The 22913-nt window shown below is 34.4% G+C and overlaps 1 protein-coding gene across 1 annotated transcript in view; it reads left to right on the top strand.

Annotated features, from left to right (window-relative positions):
* The window catches only part of GRID2 (glutamate ionotropic receptor delta type subunit 2), a 1321579-nt gene that overhangs the window by 720888 nt on the left and 577778 nt on the right, over positions 1–22913 (top strand). Inside the window, exons 3-4 of the mRNA XM_081813135.1 lie at positions 3103–3387; positions 21572–21777. Coding sequence (XP_081669261.1) covers positions 3103–3387; positions 21572–21777 — 491 coding nt within the window. The remainder of the gene's footprint in view (positions 1–3102; positions 3388–21571; positions 21778–22913) is intronic.

The following is a 22913-nucleotide window of genomic DNA, read 5'->3' as shown; positions in this document are numbered from 1 at the left end:
ATTAAGAATTCCTCATATCAGTGAAATCATATGATACATGTCTTTCTCTGATTGACTTATTTCACTTAGCACAATACCCTCCAGTTCCATCCACTTCGTTGCAAATGGCAAGATTTCATCCTTTTGATGGCTGCATAATATTCCATTGTATATATATATTCCACATCTTTATCTATTCATCTGTCAATGGACATCTTGGCTCTTTCCATAGTTTGGCTATTGTGGACATTGCTGTTATGAACATCAGGCTGCCCATACCCCTTCAGATCCCTACATTTGTATCTTTGGGGTAAATACCCAGTAGTGCAATTGCTGGGTCGTAGGGTAGCTCTATTTTCAACTTTTTTGAGGAACCTCCAGACTGTTTTCCAGAGTGGCTGCACCAGCTTGCATTCCCACAATAATCCAATCAAGAAATGGGCAGAAGATATGAACAGACATTTTTCCAAAGAAGATATCCAAATGGCCAACAGACACATGAAAAAGTGCTCAACATCACTCGGCATCAGGGAAATCCAAATCAAAACCTCAATGAGATACCACCTCACACCAGTCAGAATGGCTAAAATTAACAAGTCAGGAAACGACAGACGTTGGCGGGGATGCGGAGAAAGGGGAACCCTCCTACACTGTTGGTGGGAATGCAAGCTGGTGCAGCCACTCTGGAAAACAGTATGGATGTTCCTCAAAAAGTTGAAAATGGACTACTTGATTTCTAAATTACCTTTCAGATTTAATATTATATGGTTTTCTGATTGCAATTTCTGAGGATTCCTATTTTTATTTTATAGAGAGTTTTCAGTCATCCTTCCTTATATATTTAACAAGATAGATAATACCAAATAGTAAATAATCTAAAAGTAATACATTTGCTTATATAATAATAGCAATTGTTTCTAGTGCTTGCTTAGTTTGTGTTCTCACTAACAGAGGTTAATAGGAAGTAACATTGTTGGTTTGAAGAAATCACAGATTATGTACTAAAGCAAAATTATATGATAAATAATGATTTATATATGACTCAAGAGTTTTTCTTTTTAAATATGAAGATTAAAATAGACAATTTTCATATGTGACAACATATAATACTTAAACTGAATTTTCTCATCTCAATTTCTATACTTACAACTTTATAACTTTTGTGATAGATTAATGTAAACTGTTGTATTTATTTGATCATCTTAAATTAGTGTAATCTAAACATGGAATTCAGTTGTGTATACCTTAAGCTATTCTCCATATTTTGATTTTAAATGCTAAATGAGCCAAATTTTTAGACAAAATCTTTTTTAAAAAGTGAATACCTATTTGCTTAATAAATCAGTAATGGTCTTCTTTCCTACAGTGAGGAAGCAAACTTTTGACCAGTGTTTTTGCCTAAATCCATTGTAACTGGAAATTCATATTGCTTTTATAAATGTTGAATTCACAAACATGAGTAGGTTCTATGATTTTTACTGAAACTTCAACCTCAATCTGTTATGGCCTAAGAAGCATTCATCCTTGATGCTACCTTTCAAATTCATTTGAAATCATATAACCTGTCTTATGCTTAAAAATAAAGTCCCTGATAGTTATTAATTTATTTTGTATGTACTGGTTGGCTTAAAATTAATCATAATAAATTTATTTGGTGTTTATGTGCATGTCGTTAATATAGTACTTCCAAGCTTGCACTTTGTCAGCCTTCATTAACTGGCCAATTAATTACATGGAGGTACTTCTCATCTAAGTTTTTCTTTGATTTTTTTTAAAAACTCTGCAAAACAGATTATAATAATGTATAAATATTGAGAATATTATACCTACAGTGCCTAAAATCTAGAATAATGCCTGGACCAATTATAATAATGGGCCTTCTCAAATAATATTTATTTTACCTTGATTCCATCTGAATTTACTTTTGATTTTATTTCTAACCTCTTGCCTTCAAAGATTGGCACTCTGAGATTGCTCAGATATCTTAACTCTTATTAAGACTTACTAAGAGTTAAGACTTATTAGGGGGAGCCTGGCTGGCTCAGTCAGTAGAGCATGCTACCCTTGATCTCAGGGTTGTGAGTTCAAGCCCAACATTGGGCTTAGAACTTACTTTAAAAAATAAATTAATTAATTAAAATTTTAAAAATCAAAAGGCTAAAAAAAAAAAAGGGCACCTTGCTAGCTCAGTTAATAGAGTATGCGACCCTTGATTTCAGGGTTGTGAGTTCACACCCCACATTGGACATAGAGATTACTTTAAAAAAAGAGAGAGAAAGTTAAGACTTATTAACTCTATTTTTCTATATATGCTGTGTCTTTATATGTACTTATAATTTGTATTTGACCCAGTTTTAAATATATTTTGAAGTAAACATATATGCATACCCAGAATAGTTAAAATGAAATTAAAACACAGATAATAAATCATATAATAAGGATTAGAAATTGTTCAACCAGAAACCAGAATGAGATAATTGTTGAAACTTAGTATTTGGTTTGACCATGAGTTTTCTGACTGCCAAGGAAAAGAACAAAAACATTTTCATTTTTCCAGTTTAATGAGAGAGACAAAGTGTCATTAAACTTTAGATACCAGAATGGCTCTGTTTTCTGTAGCCAGAAATTCCTTACTTAAGCCTTTCATCTTCCTTTTATTCATTCACCGATTTACATATTATCTGCTTTTTGAAAACCTTGTATTACGTACTCAGTGAGGAATTGTCTTTTCTCTGAATTTATACATTGATCATTATAAAAGTATAGCTGTCACTAATTAACTGCCTATCATGTGAAAGGCAAATAACAGACACTGAATTATCTCCAATCCTAGCAATAATCCTGCAAGATTCATGCTGTTTACCCTCTTTGCAGATGATGAGACTGAGACCACGAGAAGCTAAGTAATTTGCACAAGGTCAAATAGCTAATAAGGGCAGAGTTCGTTAGCTGAATTCCAGTAGCATTTTGTAATTTGAGGATTTCTTCATGGAGAATGTTCATTTAAAAAAAAAAAAAAATCCGTAGTTGTGTAATAACCCCATAAGCTTTTTTCACTGTTCCTCCAAAAGAGAAGTTATATGAAACCCATTGACATTTGAATATTACTGTGCTTTCTTGCAGCCTGTGAACTTATGAATCAAGGCATCTTGGCCCTGGTCAGCTCCATTGGCTGCACGTCAGCAGGGTCCCTCCAGTCTCTGGCAGATGCCATGCATATCCCCCACCTCTTCATACAACGCTCAACAGCTGGGACCCCAAGGAGTGGCTGTGGACTCACCCGGAGCAACAGGAATGATGACTACACTCTCTCTGTTCGCCCACCTGTCTACTTAAATGATGTTATCCTGAGAGTGGTCACAGAATATGCCTGGCAGAAATTCATTATATTCTATGATAGTGAATACGGTAAGTGTTTGTGATTTGTGTGAGTTTTGTAAGCTGATATTTGCATGGCAAGCAACTTCATTAAATCTTAAAAAACTTCAAGGAGCTTACTCATTGTTAACTGTGATTTTCTTGTTCTGTCATAATCTTACAAATCTAGCAGCAAAAACAAAAAGTTTTACTGAGTTCAAGTTCAGTCGTTTGTATTAAATCACTTTGAAGTCAAATTAAAAAATAAATACCTGTCCCTAATGCTCAGTTTATAAATGTTTCTAAAGGGAATTTGATTCCAATATGTCTTGATTTTTCAAATAATGAGAAGTCCAAGACAATACCGTCTTTCTCCCTTTTCAAAAACATTTGTATCTTTATAGAATAATAAAACACTGTTTTGGACAGATCCTGGAACACTGAAAATAGATGCCTATTTATATTTATTGGTTCAAAAAAAAAACCTGACCTATTTCCTTACATCCTTACACTCTTTGGGAGTAACGGTTTATATTACTTTATAGTTAGCATGGCATTTTGTCTGCAATATGAAATTTCACAAAAATTCTGAGTAGTATGAAGACACTTAATTTATTTAACTCCCCAAGATAAAACACAAAGCATTTGCCCTAAATTTACTATAATTTGAGAAGATACTTTGTCTCAGTATTTTTACTTGTGTTACATTAAGAAAAGTGAACAAAAATGACAACTATAGTTTATTTTTTCCTGAACAAATCTATTTTCTAACTGACTGATCCCAAAGATGTTCAAATTTAGTCTCTCCAATTTTTGTCATTAGGGGGAATAGAGATGGATATAATAAAATGAGAGAAAATTAGCAGGTCTTCATGAAGATATATATTTTGAAACATGTTTCTTTAGAGATTTGCCTTAAAAAGGAGTCTCAGAAAAATGTTTTCCATTCAGGATGGATGGGTCTAGTTTTTATTTTTTTATTTCAAAAAATCACGAAGACTTCACCCTCTGTAGTACAACCAATTTTTTCTTAGCAAATAAATAAACATTTAAAAATAATGGTTTTCTTGTCATAATCTACCCAGCATTGTGAACAATACTAGAGAACAGTTACACAAGAGCGAGCCAGAAAGTGGCATCAATAGAACTGAGCACAAACAGGTTGGCAGAAATCTGGAAAGCAACGAATAGGAGCCCCTGTGGGATCCCACGGAGGGAGACCAAGTGGCAGTTACATTTATCCCTAAATATTCAAAGGTCGCATGGGGTTTTGGCAGCCAGAGTAGATTGAACTTGACAGGGAAATTTCAGCCAGAAGTCTGTGGCCCTCTCCAGAAGCACACTTGTCTCCAGGACGGAAATCCTTATTTTTGTTACTTAATTCATATTATTTAGGGATCACAGAACAAAGACCAAGAGACTGAAATGAATAAAATTAAACAGAAACGAAAAAATAATTGGCTCATCAGTAAAAGTAAGGGTTGAACGCAAATTTGAAATTTGCTGATAGGATTATTTAGTGAATGTAGTAGACTCTACCTCTGGAATCAATATGTGGAATATGCCTTTGTCAGTTTTCTTTCCATCATATTATCTATGGTTTTTATTACCTTAACTGGCATTCTTATGATCTCTGCTCAAATATAACTTGAAATAATGAATTTTTAAACTGTAACCCTTTCTTTAAGATGGGGAAAACATTTTTTAGTTAGTCTTACCAAAGTAGTCCAGTAAAATAAAGAACAGAAAAGTGATTTTTGATGAAAGTTTTCACAACATTAAAATGAGAATTTTACTTTTTCATTATATACATCCATGAGGAAAAAAAATCCCTTGTTATCTTGTTTCCAAGTCCTACATAGTTTACAGCTAGGAAATTCTTATAAGAGAATACATTTTTATTATTGATGAGGCAAGTGTTTTTGAAAATGTACACTAAATTCATAGTCATAGAAAATCATTTACATACATTTGAAATTCCTTATTCTTTTTTCCTCTGTTTAATAAGTAAATAAGATGCTGTAATCACAGTGCATGACTGGAGTCCTCTGTTAGAAGCAGGATTTGTTTTAGGAATAATAATAATAATAATATGTTCTTTTACTTTGATGATAAACTTGCTTTTGACTTACTTTTTAATTTAATAATTCATGAAAAACTACCCTGCTCATATCCTTAAAATTATTTCCAGTAATACTCTTGTTTAATAAAAGAAAATTTCCCTTTGATGCTCACAATAAATCTTCCTAGTAAAGAACTGGGCTAGAGTCCAAAATAAACATCAAGCTATCCAAATACCTTCTACCTTGAAGAGGGCTACATGTATTTACATATCCATTCATCGATGTCATCATTTTAAGTTCAAACATTGGAATTATACTTGACTTTTATCTTGGTTATCAGGAATTGCTTTCATTAAGGAATGGATTAAGCTGAGAAGCACGAATTCAAACACTGATAGTCATTTCCATAGTTCTCGTTTTTCACCACTATTTTGACTCTATAGACATAAGAATAAAATTAATTCCTGACAACTGTAAAATTTTTAAAAAATGAGTTTACAAATGAAATACATAGAATCATCTTGTCATGATGTCAAGCCTGCAGATCTTCACCATATTAAGATTTTCAAAGAAAAGTACTGTATATCAATTCAAGAAGATTTGGCTATCATTGGAGGTATGGAAACAGGACAGTCATTGGGCCAAAGTAGGCTGACCCACTGGCACAAACAGCTGCCTTCCTGCAGAATAACCATTCTTGCTTTTCAATTTGCCAACAAAATGCGAAGTTCATTTGAGAGACCAATACCTCCCATTGAAAAACTACATTTTTTGGCTCTCTTACAGCTGGGAGTTGTGATATAATATTGTCAAGAGCTATGAAGGGTCTGAGATTTTACCCTACTTGCAAGCTAAGTTAGCTTGCATCAATTTCATAGATACTGGCAGAAAACATTCTACTTCTTTAGACAGATAGAGGACTTTAATACTCATGGTACAGCAAGCAGCGTGAACCTCATATTAATGTTGTTTCCTCTTGACCTCCTGTCTTACAAGACTATGTGTAGCCACTCTGGTGGATGCTGTACATGCAGTGGGCTCGTGTGACAGCTAAGGAATCCTGGCTTAGGGAATCTCTGTCTTTTATGATGGGCTTCTAAGTAAACCTGCTTGGCATATGTCCAGAAAAAGACATTATCTTCATTGTAAATAAGTCTCTCTTATCTAGGGAGAGTTTCTGCTTGCATAATATGAAATAAGACGCAAAATCTATGGAGAATTGTCTCCCCAAAAGATTTTTTGTTTGTTTGTACAATATTGTTGGCTTCTAGCAAATTTCCCTATGTTTATGCCAGTCCTAAAACCACTCTGGTTAATCTTATTGACAGGAGGTAGGATCAGATCTATTCAATTTGTCTCCTCTGCATTTATTTAAAGAAACTATAAATAAGATTTTTAATGAGCAAGATTGATCTCAACCATGCCCATCAGGGTCCTGGACTCAGCAAGCTGAATAAATCCCATAAACTATCAAGAGTCTACTTTATTTTTTTAATTAAAGATTTTATTTATTTATTTATTTATTTATTTATTTATTTATTTGAGAGATAGAGCGAGAGAGAGTGAGAGAGCACAAGCAAGGAGAGCAGCAGAGGGAGGGGAAGAAGCAGGCCCCCCGCCAAGCTGGCAGCGTGATGCGGTGCTCGATACCAGGACCTTGGGATCATGACCTGAGCCGAAGGCAGACGCTCAACCGGCTGAGCCACCCAGGCGCCCCAAGAGTCTACTTTAAAAAGTCAGAGAGTTTCCTCCTTAAATTTCTGCATAAACCTTTTTACTTGGCCAGAGGCATTGATCCAGGTACAATAAGATTTATTTGTAATTGCAAAGATTCTGCCTGTCTCACAAGGAGAAATTCTGTCATCTAGAACAACCTTGGCCAGTGAGTTGAGGCTGACCTGAATGACTTCCAAGGCTGAAGTGGTACCATCAATCACTTTAGTGAAATTCATGGGAAAAAATTCTAATTGGATGACTCTTATCATGGGGAAGACTATCTATAGGACACATATCAGTAACAAGTAGATATGGCTCCCTGTGGCTCTCCCAAATTAATTAGGGTAAGCCTCACTTTAGAGAGATCTCAGTTAAGTACTACATTATCTGCTGCTAGTGTTTACTTAAACACTTTAAGGTCTCAAAGCCACCCCTAATGTGTGACTCTTGTCTTCAGAAAGGAGGTAACCTTCACACAAGAACTACAGTTCTGGAAATGCACATGATGTCCCTGGTGTGGGAGGGGGGTTGGAGAGATCGAGGTTAGGAAAGAGTGAAGGGAAGGGTTGGTTGCATTGCTGGGATCCCCTGAGTGAGACATACATCAATAGGTCCTTCAATATGACTTCTGGTATTTCTAAGAGTTCTCAATTCATATAGGATATATGAATCCAGCTCTTGTTTAGGAGAGACAGCCTGAGGTCAGTCAATACAATCTGTCTTTAGTGTTTGTTTCAAGGGTTAGCAACCTACTGTTGGGCCTGAAATTTCTTTTTGTAAATAAAGTTTCACTGGAACACAGCATGTTCATTTGTTTGCCTGTTGTCTGTGTCTGCTTTTGAGCTACAATATCAGAGTTGAGCAGTTGCAGTAGAAACAATATAACCCATAAGCCTAAAATATGACACCATGGTCCTTTAAGAAATTGTTTACTAACCTCTGTTCTATGGCATCATCTGGTGATTTTCTTACCGCTCCATGTAATGAATGAAAATAGAGGCAGAGAAGGTATTTGGAGAGATAGGTGTTTTGCAGGAGGAGTGCATCTCCTGCTGTTTCCAGTAGTCTTTTTGATAAGATTAAGGGAATGATGATCAAATCCTGAGTATAGCCCTCTCTGATGAGGAATAGCAGATCCAGCAGTCAGTTAAATTTAAGGCCTTTATATCAATTTGAAAGGTCTGCACCAGGGTATTTCCTTTCACGAAGAGAACTCCAAGAGTTATTTTGAAAGACAAAAGTCATTCATGTACATCCATTCTATCTTAGGGGGCCTAAGGATTTCCCTTCCCTGTGTTGGAGGTGTTGCTCTTTCTCCAGTTCCAGAAATATGGTGTGTCCCATTCCAATAACTGTAACTTCATTTTTTTCTTCATTGATTTCTGTTTGCACTCAGACCTTTTATCAGGAATGTTCAGGTGCAAAAAGACAGGACATTTTTATAAAACTTATGGAGACCAGTTATGTCCCCCCACTTTATCCTGCAATGGCCATATAGGAGGACTTGACAAACAGTGTACTCACCATGTGTTCATTATCCTTATGTTTCAGAATCATGTCAGTCCAACAAGAGACTCCAGGAGGTGGGAAACAAATATAAGTCCAACTCCCTTAAGCTCCATTTAAGCCAGGCAGGCACCCAGGTTGGTCTGGAGACAGAGAATGAAGTGTCATACTTAGGAAAGGCATCAACCCACTGAGCCCCAAGCACAATAACTACAAAAATAAAATAAAATTACAAAATAAAATAAAATAAAATAACAAACCAATGGAAAGGCTTAAATAGCAAGCAACTAAATGTCCACCTTTAGAATATAGCAAAATAAGACTGTATTAAACCCTAAGTAGAATAAATAAAATAATTAATTAAGGGTAAAATTAATGAAATAGAGAATTAATAAACAATAAAGAAAACTAAGAGAGTCTAAATTTATTAATTTTGGGGGTACCTAACTGGTTCAATTGGTAGAGCATGTGATTCTTGATCTCAGGGTCATGAGTTCAAGCCCCATGTTGGGTAGAAAGATTACTTAAAAAAATTTTTAATAAAATTATTAATTCTTTGTAGAGATTAATAAAATTGAAAAATTCCTAGTGAAACAAATTGTTATTAAAAAAAAAAACAAAATTTACCAGTATCAGAAATAAAAGAAAAGATATCACTACAGAACTTCCTCAAAAAAAAAAAAAAGAAAATGTACTGGAAGTCCCAACCATGGAAATAAAGCAAGAACTAAAAATGAATAGTCATATAGTTTGGAGAGGAAGAAATAAAAATTTCTTTTTGTCAATACACAATTAGATGCATAGAGAATCCTATGAAATCTCAAAAAAAATCGTACAAAAATTTTAAGTTAATTTAGCAAGTTTACAGACTAAAAGATAAATATTTGAAAATAATTATATATTATAATAGCAGTAAAAAATTGGAAAGTGAAATAAACAAAAATGTGAAAACATAGAGTGCCTCAGGAGAAATCTACAAAATATTGCAGTACATTTATACTGGAAACTACAAAATTTGACCAAGAGAATATATATCAAGAGAATGATATATATAATATCATTAAGATGTCTATTCTCAATAAATTAATTTATAGATTCAATGTAATTCTAATCAAAAATTTGTAAGCTCTTTTGAGGAAATTAATAAGCTGATTCCAAAATTTATATGGATATCTAAAAATATCATATAGCCACAATATTGAAAAATAATAAAACTGGATTAAATGCTTTACCTGATTTCAAATCTCATTTAATATTGGCTTAAGATTGACAAATAGATCACATTAGGGTTCAGAAGTCTACTCATTTGTACACAGTCAATTTGTTATTGATCAACATGCCAAGTCAATTCAGTGGAGAAGTGCTCTTAACCAACAGTAATGAAACAACTGGACATGTATATAAAAAGAGAAGAAAAGAAGGAAAAGAAAATAATAAAAAACCTTGACTCCTATCTCACATATACAAAATTTAGTTCAAGATTAATCATAAACCTAAACTAAAAGCTAGAAGAAAACATAAGATAATATTCTTGTGACTCTGGGATATGCAGAGAGTTCTTAGACACATCAAAAATGAATCTAAAATAATAATTTGGACTTCATCAAAATTCATAATATCTACTCATTAACGGACACCATTAAGAAAATAAGTAGGCAAGGGCGCCTGGGTGGCTCAGTTGGTTAAGCGGCTGCCTTCGGCTCAGGTCATGATCCTGGAGTCCCTGGATTGAGTCCCGCATCGGGCTCCCTGCTCGGCAGGGAGTCTGCTTCTCCCTCTGACCCTCCCCACTCTCATGTGCTCTCTCTCATTCTCTCTCTCTCAAATAAATAAATAAAATCTTTAAAAAAAAAAAAAAGAAAAGAAGTAGGCAAATTACAAGCTGGGGAATATAGCCCAGGACATATATCCGAGAGGCTTATATAAATACATAGGACATGTAGAAAGCTCAGAGAATTAAAAAGAAAAATGATTCCTACAGTGCAACAATATGAGACCAACAAAAATATATAATTAAAAATGGGCAAAAGGCTTGTGCAAACAATTCATATAAGAGAAAGATATGTAAAGGAAAGAAAAAGGGGCAAAAATCAATTTGCCTATCATAGTTTTAAACTAAATAATTGAGGGTTCCTGGGTGGCTCAGTTGGTTAAGAGTCTAACTCTTGATTTTGGCTCTGGTCATGATCTCAGGGTTGTGAGATCCATCCCTGAGTCAGGCCCTGCACTGGGCATGGAACCCACCTAAGATTCTCTCCCTCTCTCTCTGCTCCTCCCCCTCCCTGTCTATAAATAAATAAATAAATAAACTAGCTAACTAATAGCACAATTGAATCATCATTCAGAGATTGTAGATTCATAGAAAAAAATCATTTAGAATTGAATGTAGTGGATTCCTAGAACCCAAATTTGGTAATAGAGCAGAATGAATAGAAGAGCTTTTTAATATCATAATACCTGAGTCCCATCACAGACTCCTGGAATCAGCATTGTTGCAAGGTATGCAGCCAGCTTTGTTCCTCAAGGAGGCATTTGGAAACAAATTTCAGCAGACCTTTTCTTTCAGTATCTTTAATTGTTAGCATTGTTTCCCCTTCCAGAATATTCCGAGGGAGAGAGAACTTATTATATTTTGAAGGAGCTTACTTCACATTTGGACACTGGGTGTTTCTAGTTGTCAGAAAGGTTTTCTTGATATGAAACTTAAAATACCAATATTGGACAAAGTGATCTATTTTCTGGAATAATATAAAATAATAATCATTTTGCTTAAAATCACTTATCAGTAAGTGAAGAAAATTGTTATGCTCCCTGAACTCTCCTTAGTCTTCTCCTCCCTAAGTACCATTTTCAACATGGGCAATTTCCCATTTTCAATGTGTTGTGCTTTTCAAAGATTTCACTTTTCTAAATGTCTTTATTCCTATCTCTCTAGTTTTTCAGTATCTCTGTATATGATCTGATACATTTACTGATTATTCATTAAGCCTCATGCTATCTTATTGCCTTAGAGAGAGGAGTAAAACCTCTGTCTCTTTTTAGCAAAACAAAACAAAACAAAATTACACACTGGTACTTTTTGTTTTTTTAATAATTTTTTTAAATAAATCTTTATTGTATCATTCATCATATTGCCTTACCCCTCCAATTTTTCATCTTCAATTTGTTTTGATTTCAACCAAATCTCCAAGAGGAAGTTTGGTCAAAGAGGTGGAATATGATATTGAAGAAGGCTCATTAAAAGCAACTGGGAGTAGTCCAGGTAGACTCGCTATCCCAGAGGTCTATACAAGGAATTAGTTGAATGTACTAGCCAATGGCTAGATTCCAGAATCAAGGAACTGACAATATACAGAAACCAGAAATTTATAATAGTAGTAGGTGATTCTTAAAGTAGAATAAAAGCAGATATATTTCTTTAAAGGAAGGATTCTATTCTGAGAATATTGATGAGAGAAAAGTTGAATTTCATACCTGGGAGAACTGAATAGAACTGATTTACCAGAGTGACATAAGTGGTAAGGTTGAAGTGCTTTTCAATGAATAAGCTACTTGAGTTCTTTAATTTCCTTTGCCTAAAACAATATTGGTCCCACAGCCCAATACTGGATTTGATCTATTGATAGATCTATTAGATAGATCAAGTTATGAAGGAGGGATAATATGATGACAGGGATCTAAGCAACTTGTTACAGTAATGACACAGATACATGTACTTATTGAAAATTGTTAGACATCCTCTTACCATAGCCTAATCTCTACTTCAGTTTATGTATTGATTTCATTCTTAGGCAAGATAGATGACATTGGTGACTCTAAGCATATCTTTACGAATTATTATACTAAAGAAAGACCCTCTTCCTGCTTTGTTTGTATATCAAATATCATACATATAGGTATTTATCTATATACCAAATCTTGGGCTCTGTTTGGATCCTGTGCTGATCCTTGAATCAAATAAATTGGCCAGGCACTTGGTGGGCTCTCAATCACTAACCTGAATTATGTGATGGGTGAATTACCTCTGGGTGAAGTGTAGGCATATGTGGACACATATTCTTCTTTTTCCAGTTTGAGGGAAACCTTGCTTATAAGAAAAATAATTATTTAAACATTAATTAGATTATTTTATTTTAGATAATTAAATTTTAAATAGTTTACTATTATTAAATTGAATTATATAAAATATATAAATTATAAATACTTGTCTTTGTAATTCAACATTTAAAATTGCTTTTAAAACATACACTTTCAAAGTCTAGTTTGAGTATGTTTTTGTTTTAGTTTAGTTTAAATTTATTTTATGTTCCCAAAATTTCTGATATTCTCCTTAGTTTCAGGATAGTATTTTTTCTTTTACAACAGAATTTTTAGCCATATGTAGATTTCTACTATACTTTGTTAAACTGAGTATTTCTGAAAATCAGAGACCTTAAAGGGCATAATAGGTGTTGATAAAATATCTTAAAATGGAAATGATTAAATTAAATATATATATTTGTCTATATATATAAAAATATACATTTTTGACACCCATAGGCACAAAAGCAAAGAAAAAAACTCAGCTCTATGGATTATCAAATGGGTTACTTATGGGCTCTCCCTCATTCTGAAAACACTGGTTTAATGATTCCAAATTATAAGGTCAATACATAGTCGAGTGACCTGAGATACTTACACATTACCATTAAGTACATCAATGTATCACCCTTTGTTACAATTAAATTGACATATGGTAAACCCCTTTGAAATGAACATTGAATGATCATCCTCATGAATGCATTCCATGGAATAACAGTGTTTATTCCATGCATCTTGATGTAGGTTTAATCAAGGCCCGTAAAATGGACACATTCCTCTTAATTGATTGCAAATGTTTATAATTACCCTGAGGGTGTTTTCAAATGTCTAATGACTATATTTATTAACTATCTCTCTAGACAGTCTTAAAGCTGTTTATTACTCATTTGGCCACTTTCCAACTTTCAGTTCTCTCATTTACTTCAATGTGCATCAATAAGTGTATAATTAATCCAAGCATCTTATTGAACTATTTCCTTTGCATTAGTCCGTATTATGTCAAGTAGTTAAAAATGATATATTGTACTACTTTGGATCTGTTCATTAGTCAAATGTCCTTATTGATCAGCATTACTGTAAAGATGACTCTCATACTAAAACACTATGATCTAATGCTAAAATAGTAAGTTCTCATCAAATAGAAAATTTTAGTGATGGGCCACTGTTGTTGGACTGTGTCATCTCAAAATCTAATACAGCATATTATCCTTATTTTCTAAATATACCACAAATGACAAGGCAATACTCAATGGAGACTTAAATCCTTTTTGAAGTAAGGGTTCTTCTAAACAAAAATTTTTAAATCACTCAGTGGTGAAAAGACTTATTTTCTCAGGAAATGAGGCACTTTGTAGAGTATGCTTTGCAATTCGTATGTTGGGAAAAGCCATTCAGCTCAATGATCTCATGGATCCAGCAACATGCCATATTCCTTTCTATGTAAAAAGAAAGTCATGAGATTCTAAATATTAATTTTAAAGCTCAGAATTCTGTCGTAATTTCAGAAATACCAAGATTGGCTGAATGCAGTGCTAATCTCTTGCTCCAAGTGAGGTCTTCAATGCATTAAGTGATCAAAACGATTAAATGCACCTAATCTACTCAAATGAGGGAGAGAGATGAGTAGACCAAAAAAAAAAAAAAAAAAATCAGACTTACTGAAACTTAGTGACAAACCTCTTTTCCTACCAAATTCAATATTTTAAATTTGATATTTGAACATAATGATCAGAGTGAGGAATACTGTTTGATAGATTCCAGAGAATGTCACTAAATTTAGTTAAATTGCAACTACAGTTTGGAAAATGAGTAGTATAGTAAGATTCCTCTATCTACTATAGGGCCTGTGTTATCATCAGATGCTTTAGAGAGTGAACTCCTTGAGCGCAACAATTGTTTTTGCCTTGTTCTTCTAAGTACTTTTACTTCTCTTCTAAGTACCTTTCGAAGTGCTTGACACATAGTAAACAGAGAGTTGATTCTAAAAGGGATCTATTTGGATGCTGACCACTAGTTCGAAATGAACAACAGGATATCATACTACTGGTTTGGGGGTCAGTTTGGAAATGTATTTATACATTAGTTTTTAATATAGCCTGGGATTTTTTCAATCCTAATATACATTAATGTAAACCATTTTTAATATAGATTAAATTTAATCTTTCATTAGTGATTATAATGAAGTCATTATTTTACACAATTTAATAAAATAAATAATTAAGCTTCATGGGGTGCCTGGGTGGCTCAGTCAGTTAAGCACCCGACTCTTGATTTCAGCTCTCCCAATTTCAGGGTCATGAAATGGAGACCACGCTGGGCTCTGTGCTCAGCATGGAGTCTGCTGGAGATTCTCTCTCTCCCTCTCCCTCTGCCCGTCCCCCCGCTCATGCATGCACTCTCTCTCTAAATAAATAAAAGCTTTAAAAAAAGAAATAAAATTAATTACTTACTTAATTAATTAAGCTTCAATCAGCCAGTACCTCTTGGAGTGTTGTGGGAAGTGGTCTAAATAGGTTACACAAGTCACAAGTCAGATGTCAGAGAAATTGATCATTGCTAGAATATCAAGTTCTGAGGGTGTTACCTAGATCAACGTTTAGTCCTTACTAAGATTTTCTTTTTTCATTTCTTCATAGAAAAAGCAGAAGAAAATTAAGAACAAATGGGACTTTTGACTGGGTTAATAAAGTCTTGATAATGAAAATGCACATTGCTTAGAAATTTGCTTTAATGTTTCACAAGTCCTATTTCCTTTTATCAGAACAACCCAGTAATTACAGTAATTAAACTTTTTTTTTCAGCAATAAGGTATGGTTAGTTGCTACTTATCCTATGCCTCCATTCCTTGCTTCCATTTCTTTTATTGGTATTAATCACATTAAAACATAATTACCAGTTTAAGCTGTCCTTTGCTCTACTCAACTGGATGTACCTCAAGGATAGGAACTGTGGTTTCACCTTCATCACCAAATTATCAGATGTTTATAGAAAGATGTTATATTAGTCAATAGCCTTCCTCTTGAAAGGGATAGAAGCTCATTTCAAACTAAGTAAGCAAAAAGAAAAAAAAGCCTCTGTTTTACTTCACATGTTGGCTTCACTCAGCTTCTCTCTAGACACACTGGCTCTTGCAATCCCAAAAGTACATCATTACAACTTGTGATACAAAAGAGAGATCATTTTTGTTTCATTATCCATATATCAAATTTCAGTCCTCATTTGAATCCCGTGACTATCCCCTAGGCCAGGGACATGGTGAGCTCAAACTGACCGTCCTGAGATACCTGACTGCATAGAGTGTAGATTGCCATAGAATGTGGAACACAAGGGATGGGTCCAGGTTTGTTTCTTAAGTGAAAAATGAGGTTTTGTTATTTGAAATCAAGGAGAAGAAACACTGGGAACTTAAAACGGCAGACATTAACTATGAAATTAATTCCAAGCTCACAGGGCCATGTGGGTATCAAACTAAGGATCCAAACCCATTTGTCTGACATCAAGCGTAGTGTGTTTTCCATAGTAGAAAGTTGTTTCAAAAAAGAAAGGTGCAGTGACTTATAAAAGCAAATTTCTTATAAGGTCAAATTACCTTGAAAACCAAAACAATAAATGCAAGGAAAATTCCTGGATGCATTCTGTCCTGTGCCATCCAACCCCGCCTTCAAAACTAAAGCATTTATTTCCCCATCCACTGAGAGTGTTGGCAGCTGACTACCCTCCCCAGGAATTGCCCTCAGGTGAAGAGAACCACCAAATCAAAGCCCATGCAGGATGATAAAGTTTCTCCTCCCACTGGTCCTAACGTAGGAGAACTCTGAGGGCATCACACTTCCCAGGGTCTGGGCAGGTCTCTGCTGAGCATCACCACGGCTCTCCCTCTGCCTACTCTTGCTCCCTTTCCTGCACAAGTGTTATTCCTGAGAGCTATCCCCAGTAAATTTCCTGCTCTTCCATCCTATCTCCAGAGTGTACTTCCCTGGAACTCTGTCTTCTACAGCATAGTGGGTTTTCTTTAGACCTGAAGGACAGCTAGAGTTAGACTAATTAATAACTGAAACCAATGACATGTTATTGGGAGAAGTATTAAGGTTTATTATGTTTCTTAATATTTTTATTTAAAAGTTTCTTCTATTTAAATAAAGTGTAATACACACTATTAGTTAACATGTGAACATCTCTATGCTTTACCTTCCTGTATAGCATGAGTAGAAAAAAATCATTAAGAGTAGTAACAATATGCTAATCCAGGTTCTCTGATAACTACCTGTAAGGAAATCAAGCAGATCAGACTAAGAGACCATAATCTAGGCAGTATGCAGGTATGTACATATATGGGGGAAAGGGAGAATCCATAATCTTCATGGCTTTTTCAAAGGAGTCTGTGACACAAAGAAGGTTAAGAAATTGGAGCATTGGGTCCCAAACTGGTTTCTTAAGGATCATCAGCTAAGAAAAATCTCTGGTCTTTGTCATGAGAGTTTTTATTTTATTGGAATGGGGTGGGGCTCAAAAACTTCTTTTTCAACAAGTTCTCCAGATGATTCCAAAAATAAATTAAGTGGACCATAATTTGAAAAATAGCAACCTAAGGACTAAAGTATACTTCTATATTAGCTTTCTATTGCTGCTGTAACAAATGACCACAAATTTAGAGGCTTAAACACCAGAAATTATTATGTGACACTTCTGGAGGTCAGAAGTCTGACATGGTATCTCAATGGGCTAAAATCAAGATATCAGCAAGTCTGTGTTCCTCTCTGGAGGTTCTTGGGGAGAAACTTCCTCACCTTTACTTGCTTCTAGAGGCCATCTATATTTCTTTGCTGGAGTTCCTGTTTCCCCTTCATCAAAGCCGGCAATGTTGCATCTCTCTGAATTTTTCCCAAAGTCAACTTATTCTTTAGTAGTCAGATCTCCCTTTGACTCTCTCATCTGTCTTTTTCTTCTAATTTTAAGGACTCTGTGATCACTAGACCCCCCCTTAATAATACAAGAAATCTCCCCATCTTCAGGTCAGGTGATTAACAACTTTAATGCCACCAGGAGCATTAATTCTGGGGCACCTAGGTGACTCAGTTGGTTGGGCGTCTGCCTTTGGCTCAGGTCATGATCCCAGGATCCTGGGATCAAGCCCCGCATCAGGTTCCCTGCTCAGCGGGAAGCCGGCTTCTCCCTCTCCTCCCCACTCATGCTCTTTTCTCCCTATCTCTGTCTATCTCTCTCTCAAATAAATAAATAAAATCTTAAAAAAAAAAAGGAGCATTAATTCCTCTTTGCTGAATAACTTACTCACAGGTTCCAGGGATTAGGATTTGGGCATCTTTGGAAGGTCACTATTCTGCCTACCACAAGTTCTTTTGTAGTGCCCAGGAAAAAAAGTCATTTTTTCCCTAATGTTATGTTTAATAACTCAGTTAATAAGGCTTCCACCCTTCACTGTTATAAAATTATCTGGTCAGTAGAATGAATAATCACTGGAATTACTGAACTGAAATGCTATTTAACTTTCTGTTATTAATAAATAGTACTTAGTCATACCCACAGGCCTAGAAGCTCCTTGAAGTTAGGCACCCTGTCTTGTCACTTTTGTTTCTGTGACTTTTATTTTTACTTCTTGTCAAGTAATAGACACACAGATAAGGTCACTGAATAACTGTCATGGTTAATTATGTTCATGAATTAATAAAACCAAAGGTCTACTCTCTCTTTTAATGACTCTTCCACAGAGCAGCTAAGAGACAGCATGATTCAGATTCTTCTCATATTAAACTTACCAGTTGCCACATATCATGGGTGTTTAGTGTTTTTCTTAAACAAGCAAAGCCATTATTATTTAATTTATGCATTCCAAGAGTCTAAAACGTTATGCTTGTTATTTTGGGTAGCTACCCAACAGTAAATTTTAGGCAATTATGCTCTATAGGTGTGGATAGGGGTGGTCTCTTAACAAGTGATTATCTACTATTATTAACAATAATAGCAACAACTATGTGTTAGACCCTACACTGGATTTTGCGCACACACGCACCCATGTGCACACTCTCACTAATCTGATCTTTGACGACATCTATAAAATAAATATTTCCTCATTTACAGACCAAAAAACAATTTTGCAATCACATCATCTAGGCAGTGATAACCACAATTCCAGACTAAGGAAGAAAAGGATAGCTTGTTATCCACTTAGATGCTCCACTTAAAATTTTCAGTAGGTTAAAATTGTACTTAGGATAAAATCAAAACTTCTTTCTGTGTCTCGCCGGGAACCACAAAATCTGACCCTCCCTCTCCATACATGTTCGCCTCATTGCACTCTCACCTCACTAACGGAACTGCACCCACACTGGAATCCTTTCGGTTCTTCAAACACAATCTCTTTGCTGCCTTGGGGCATTTTCCGTGCTGTCATCTTCTCTTCCTACTTCTTCGCCTGGATAATGACTTCTCATCTTTTAGATCAGTTTAAGTACCAGTTTCCCAGAGAAACCTCTCTGGAGTATTACAACTAAAATACATTCTCCTCGCCACCCTGTCATTATCTACCAGAGCACCCTTACTGTTTCCTTCCAAGCACTTAGTGTGATTTGTATTTATTAGTTTACTTGCTCACTGTCTATCTCAGTGTGGGGAAGGGTATTCACTGTTGTATTCCTTGCACACAGCATTGTATCTGTATTCAGTAAATACCTTGTGGAACATTCTTTTCCTTTTTCTTAAAGTTAAGATATGACATTGCACCAGAATATTATATCTGTGAACAGAAGGTTTCCTAGAACATAAATGATCTGGAGTCTTAAGCTTTGGTCACAAAATATATTTCAATATATTTCTTGTTTTGTTTGTCTTATATTTAGCTGCCCATTTAAGTGCTTCAGTATAAAGAAACAACAACTACTTACAATTCAAAATCAAGGATCTGCTCTGACACAAATTTGAAAAGCATATTGGTTCTGGGGTGGGGCCCAGCCTTCTGTATTTTTAATAAGATTCCCAGATGATTCTGATTCATACCAAAGTTTAAGAACACCTGTTGAGTGTGTTCATAGTCCTGTTATAGGTCTACCTGTATCTAACCTTTTGTTTAATCCATGCTTGAGTATTTTATAACCTCATGTACTTTGTGACTTGGGTATTTAATGGGTACGTAATTACTTATTAATATATTATTCCTGCTTTTGCATCTCTTGTTCTGCTCTAGATGAGGCTTTGTTCTTTTAAGCTGCTATGATTTTGACATCCTGGGTTTATGATATAATTAGGAATAAGAAATACAAGGTAGACTTCATACAGTTATTTATTTTAAGAGTTTGATATTCACTAGATAACATATACTATTTATAGAATTGTTTTAAAATAAAACCAGTCATACTCTGGTTTCTCTTCAGATCGTATATATCTTTCGCCTTTTACTAAAATAAAACCAGTCATAAAAAGAAAGCAAAGTTCTTTTTATTAATTTGTAACTCTGCAAATATAAACTTTTATTGTGAGCAAATATCAGCTTCCAAATTTGTGGCTATTTGTTTTCTTGTTCTGTGGGCTTATATATTGCTTTAAATTGGTAATGTAATGAAAAACATTATTGCCCTCGAGAGGCAAATTTTACATGCATGCAATTATGTACAATTGGGAGTTTTGAGATGTAGTCCATTCATAATAAGTAATCTGTAATCCTTATTACTTCTTATCTTTCACCAGTTTTTCCCTTTAAACATTTTATGCCATGGATATATATAGAAAAATATGGTTTGTTGTATAGTAAAAGCAAATCTGCTATATTAAGATTATATTGTGGCAGATACATCTTCCAATCGTATTTATCAATGTTCAGATCCCTTCTATAAACAGCCCATGTGGTACTAGGAAGAAATATTTGTAACACTTCAGACACTTATTGTTACTTAAATATACATCAAAGTACAATCTGTAAACACTTTATGTAGACTGGGTTTTATCCTTTTTATTTAAATATGGAATAGAGACAGTTTTCTTTTTTTTAGTTTAAATTCAAATTAGCCCACATATCATTGGTTATATGATATAGTACTAATGATATAGTACATCATTAGTTTTGGATGTAGAGTTCAGTAAGTCATCAGTTGCATATAATACCCAGTGCTCATCACATTTTCATTTGATAATCTTTTAGAACTTTGCTTATTTGGAATTGCTAATATTCACTAGCAAAATGAATATTTTGCTAAAACAGGTTTTATACACAAAATACATTTCCCATACTCCTGAAAAGAAAACTCTCTCTTACCAAGTTCACCGTATTTGAGCTAAGGAGGTGGTAATCATAAAATAGACAAAAACGTGGCTATTTTATTTGTGATCTAAGTGACTTAAAACCCTTAGAAGACAACTGCTCTAAAACCCTTTCTATTTAGATTGTAAATGTCAACTTTTAGTGGTATTGTTGTCCGTTTTGAGAAACATTAGTAATTTTGATTTAGGTTCATCTGCCATTAACAATATTCATATTTTACCTAAAGTTAATATCACTCTTTAATGCTGAGCAAAATAACAAATGTACTTTCTTTATCTCACATTTATTTTAGACAAGTGAGAGTCCTCCTCAACTATTTCCCTCTACTCTGTCCTAAGATTTTATAGAGGTGAGATAATTTAAAATGCTCAATGGAGAGAAAGAACTTCATTTAAAGAATAATAATTCCTACATTTTTTATGTAAACACATTAAGTCATGCTATGCCTAAAATATATTTGAGAGTTCTATCAGCTACTCAGTTAGTAGTTTTACATACCCTACAGTGTTGAACAATAAACTGCATTTTGGTGTGAGCAAAATAGCTTTTATCGCTCTTCTGCACTCTAATTCACATTTTGATGGACTTTTGATGTTCCTAGATATCCGTGGAATACAGGAGTTTTTGGACAAGGTGTCTCAGCAGGGAATGGATGTTGCATTGCAGAAGGTAGAAAACAACATCAGTAAAATGATCACCACTCTCTTTGACACCTTGAGAATAGAGGAATTGAATCGCTATCGAGACACTCTTAGGCGAGCCATCCTTGTTATGAATCCTGCTACAGCCAAATCTTTCATCACTGAGGTAAGTAAAAATTGTCATGGGGTTGGAGTAGGGTTAAAAAAATTAAATGCTTTGGAATAGACCTCACAGTCAAGTTGAAAATTAAGAGCAGGATAAGGGAATTAACTACACAACTGTCATTAACACTAATGGAGGTAGGTAGCACACTGAATTCCTTGCTTGTGGCATCCATCCTGCACTAAATTTTCCCACATCCTGCACAGTTAACTGCTGAAAATGTTTGTATTTATATATTTAAGCACAAAGCCAGGATGATTTTAAGAAATGTCATGGGGGTTTAAAAATGTTGTTGACCCTGAATTACTTTAACACGTTCAAGAATAAATTCACAAGAGCACAATTCTCCAACTAATCCTTAAATTTTTGCAAGTCAGAATTTTACCTCTGAGAAAAGATATACTTGAACCAGGCTGTTATTGCCTGAACGTGATTACTTTTACAAAAACAAAGAGCAGATTTACTTCTGTTCTGTGAACTTTGTAGCAAGATGAATAATTAAAACTGTCTGAAACTCTTTGCAAAGTGATGACCATTGTACATTCTATGATGCTGCATCTTCAAAATTTTAATTGTATCTGTTAATTTGGCTAGAAGCTCCAAAACTTTGTAAAAATACGATTAAGACTTTTTAATGATTGGTGTAACATCTTTATGTTCTAAAATGCTTACTAGTGCCCTGACAGGATTGTTGTCATTTGCCTTACTTCAAGTTTTTAATTTTGTATAGTGCTAGAACTGGTCATGACATTACATACTTTCACATGGGTTTTATTAGTAGTGTTTTTACTTTTGGTGACTTTATTTGACTAATACATTTTTCCTCACTTCTCTAGTAAGCTTTCTTTAGCTCCCAAAGTACTGCTATAAAGCCTCCAAATTAGGAATGTGTTAGAAATTCTTTGACACTCTATAATCTAATTGGTATCAAGGAACTGAAGCAGAATATAAATCACTGAGAAGAATAAAACTTTTGGAAAACTATCAATAACGCCATTTTTTTAACATTTTAATAGAGAACTTTGTTATGCTGTTAAGGACAAATATAGAACTTTGACCTTTTCTAATGCAGCAAATTACTCAGAGAGTCTTTTTGAACAACTAGGTCTTTCCACAGTAGAAAGAATATTTCCAATTTT

This window comes from Leptonychotes weddellii, chromosome 2 (assembly GCF_054177405.1).
Source record: "Leptonychotes weddellii isolate Sample4059 chromosome 2, ASM5417740v2, whole genome shotgun sequence".
Taxonomy (NCBI): Eukaryota; Metazoa; Chordata; class Mammalia; order Carnivora; family Phocidae; genus Leptonychotes; species Leptonychotes weddellii.
This window is presented reverse-complemented; position numbering and strand designations above follow the sequence as displayed.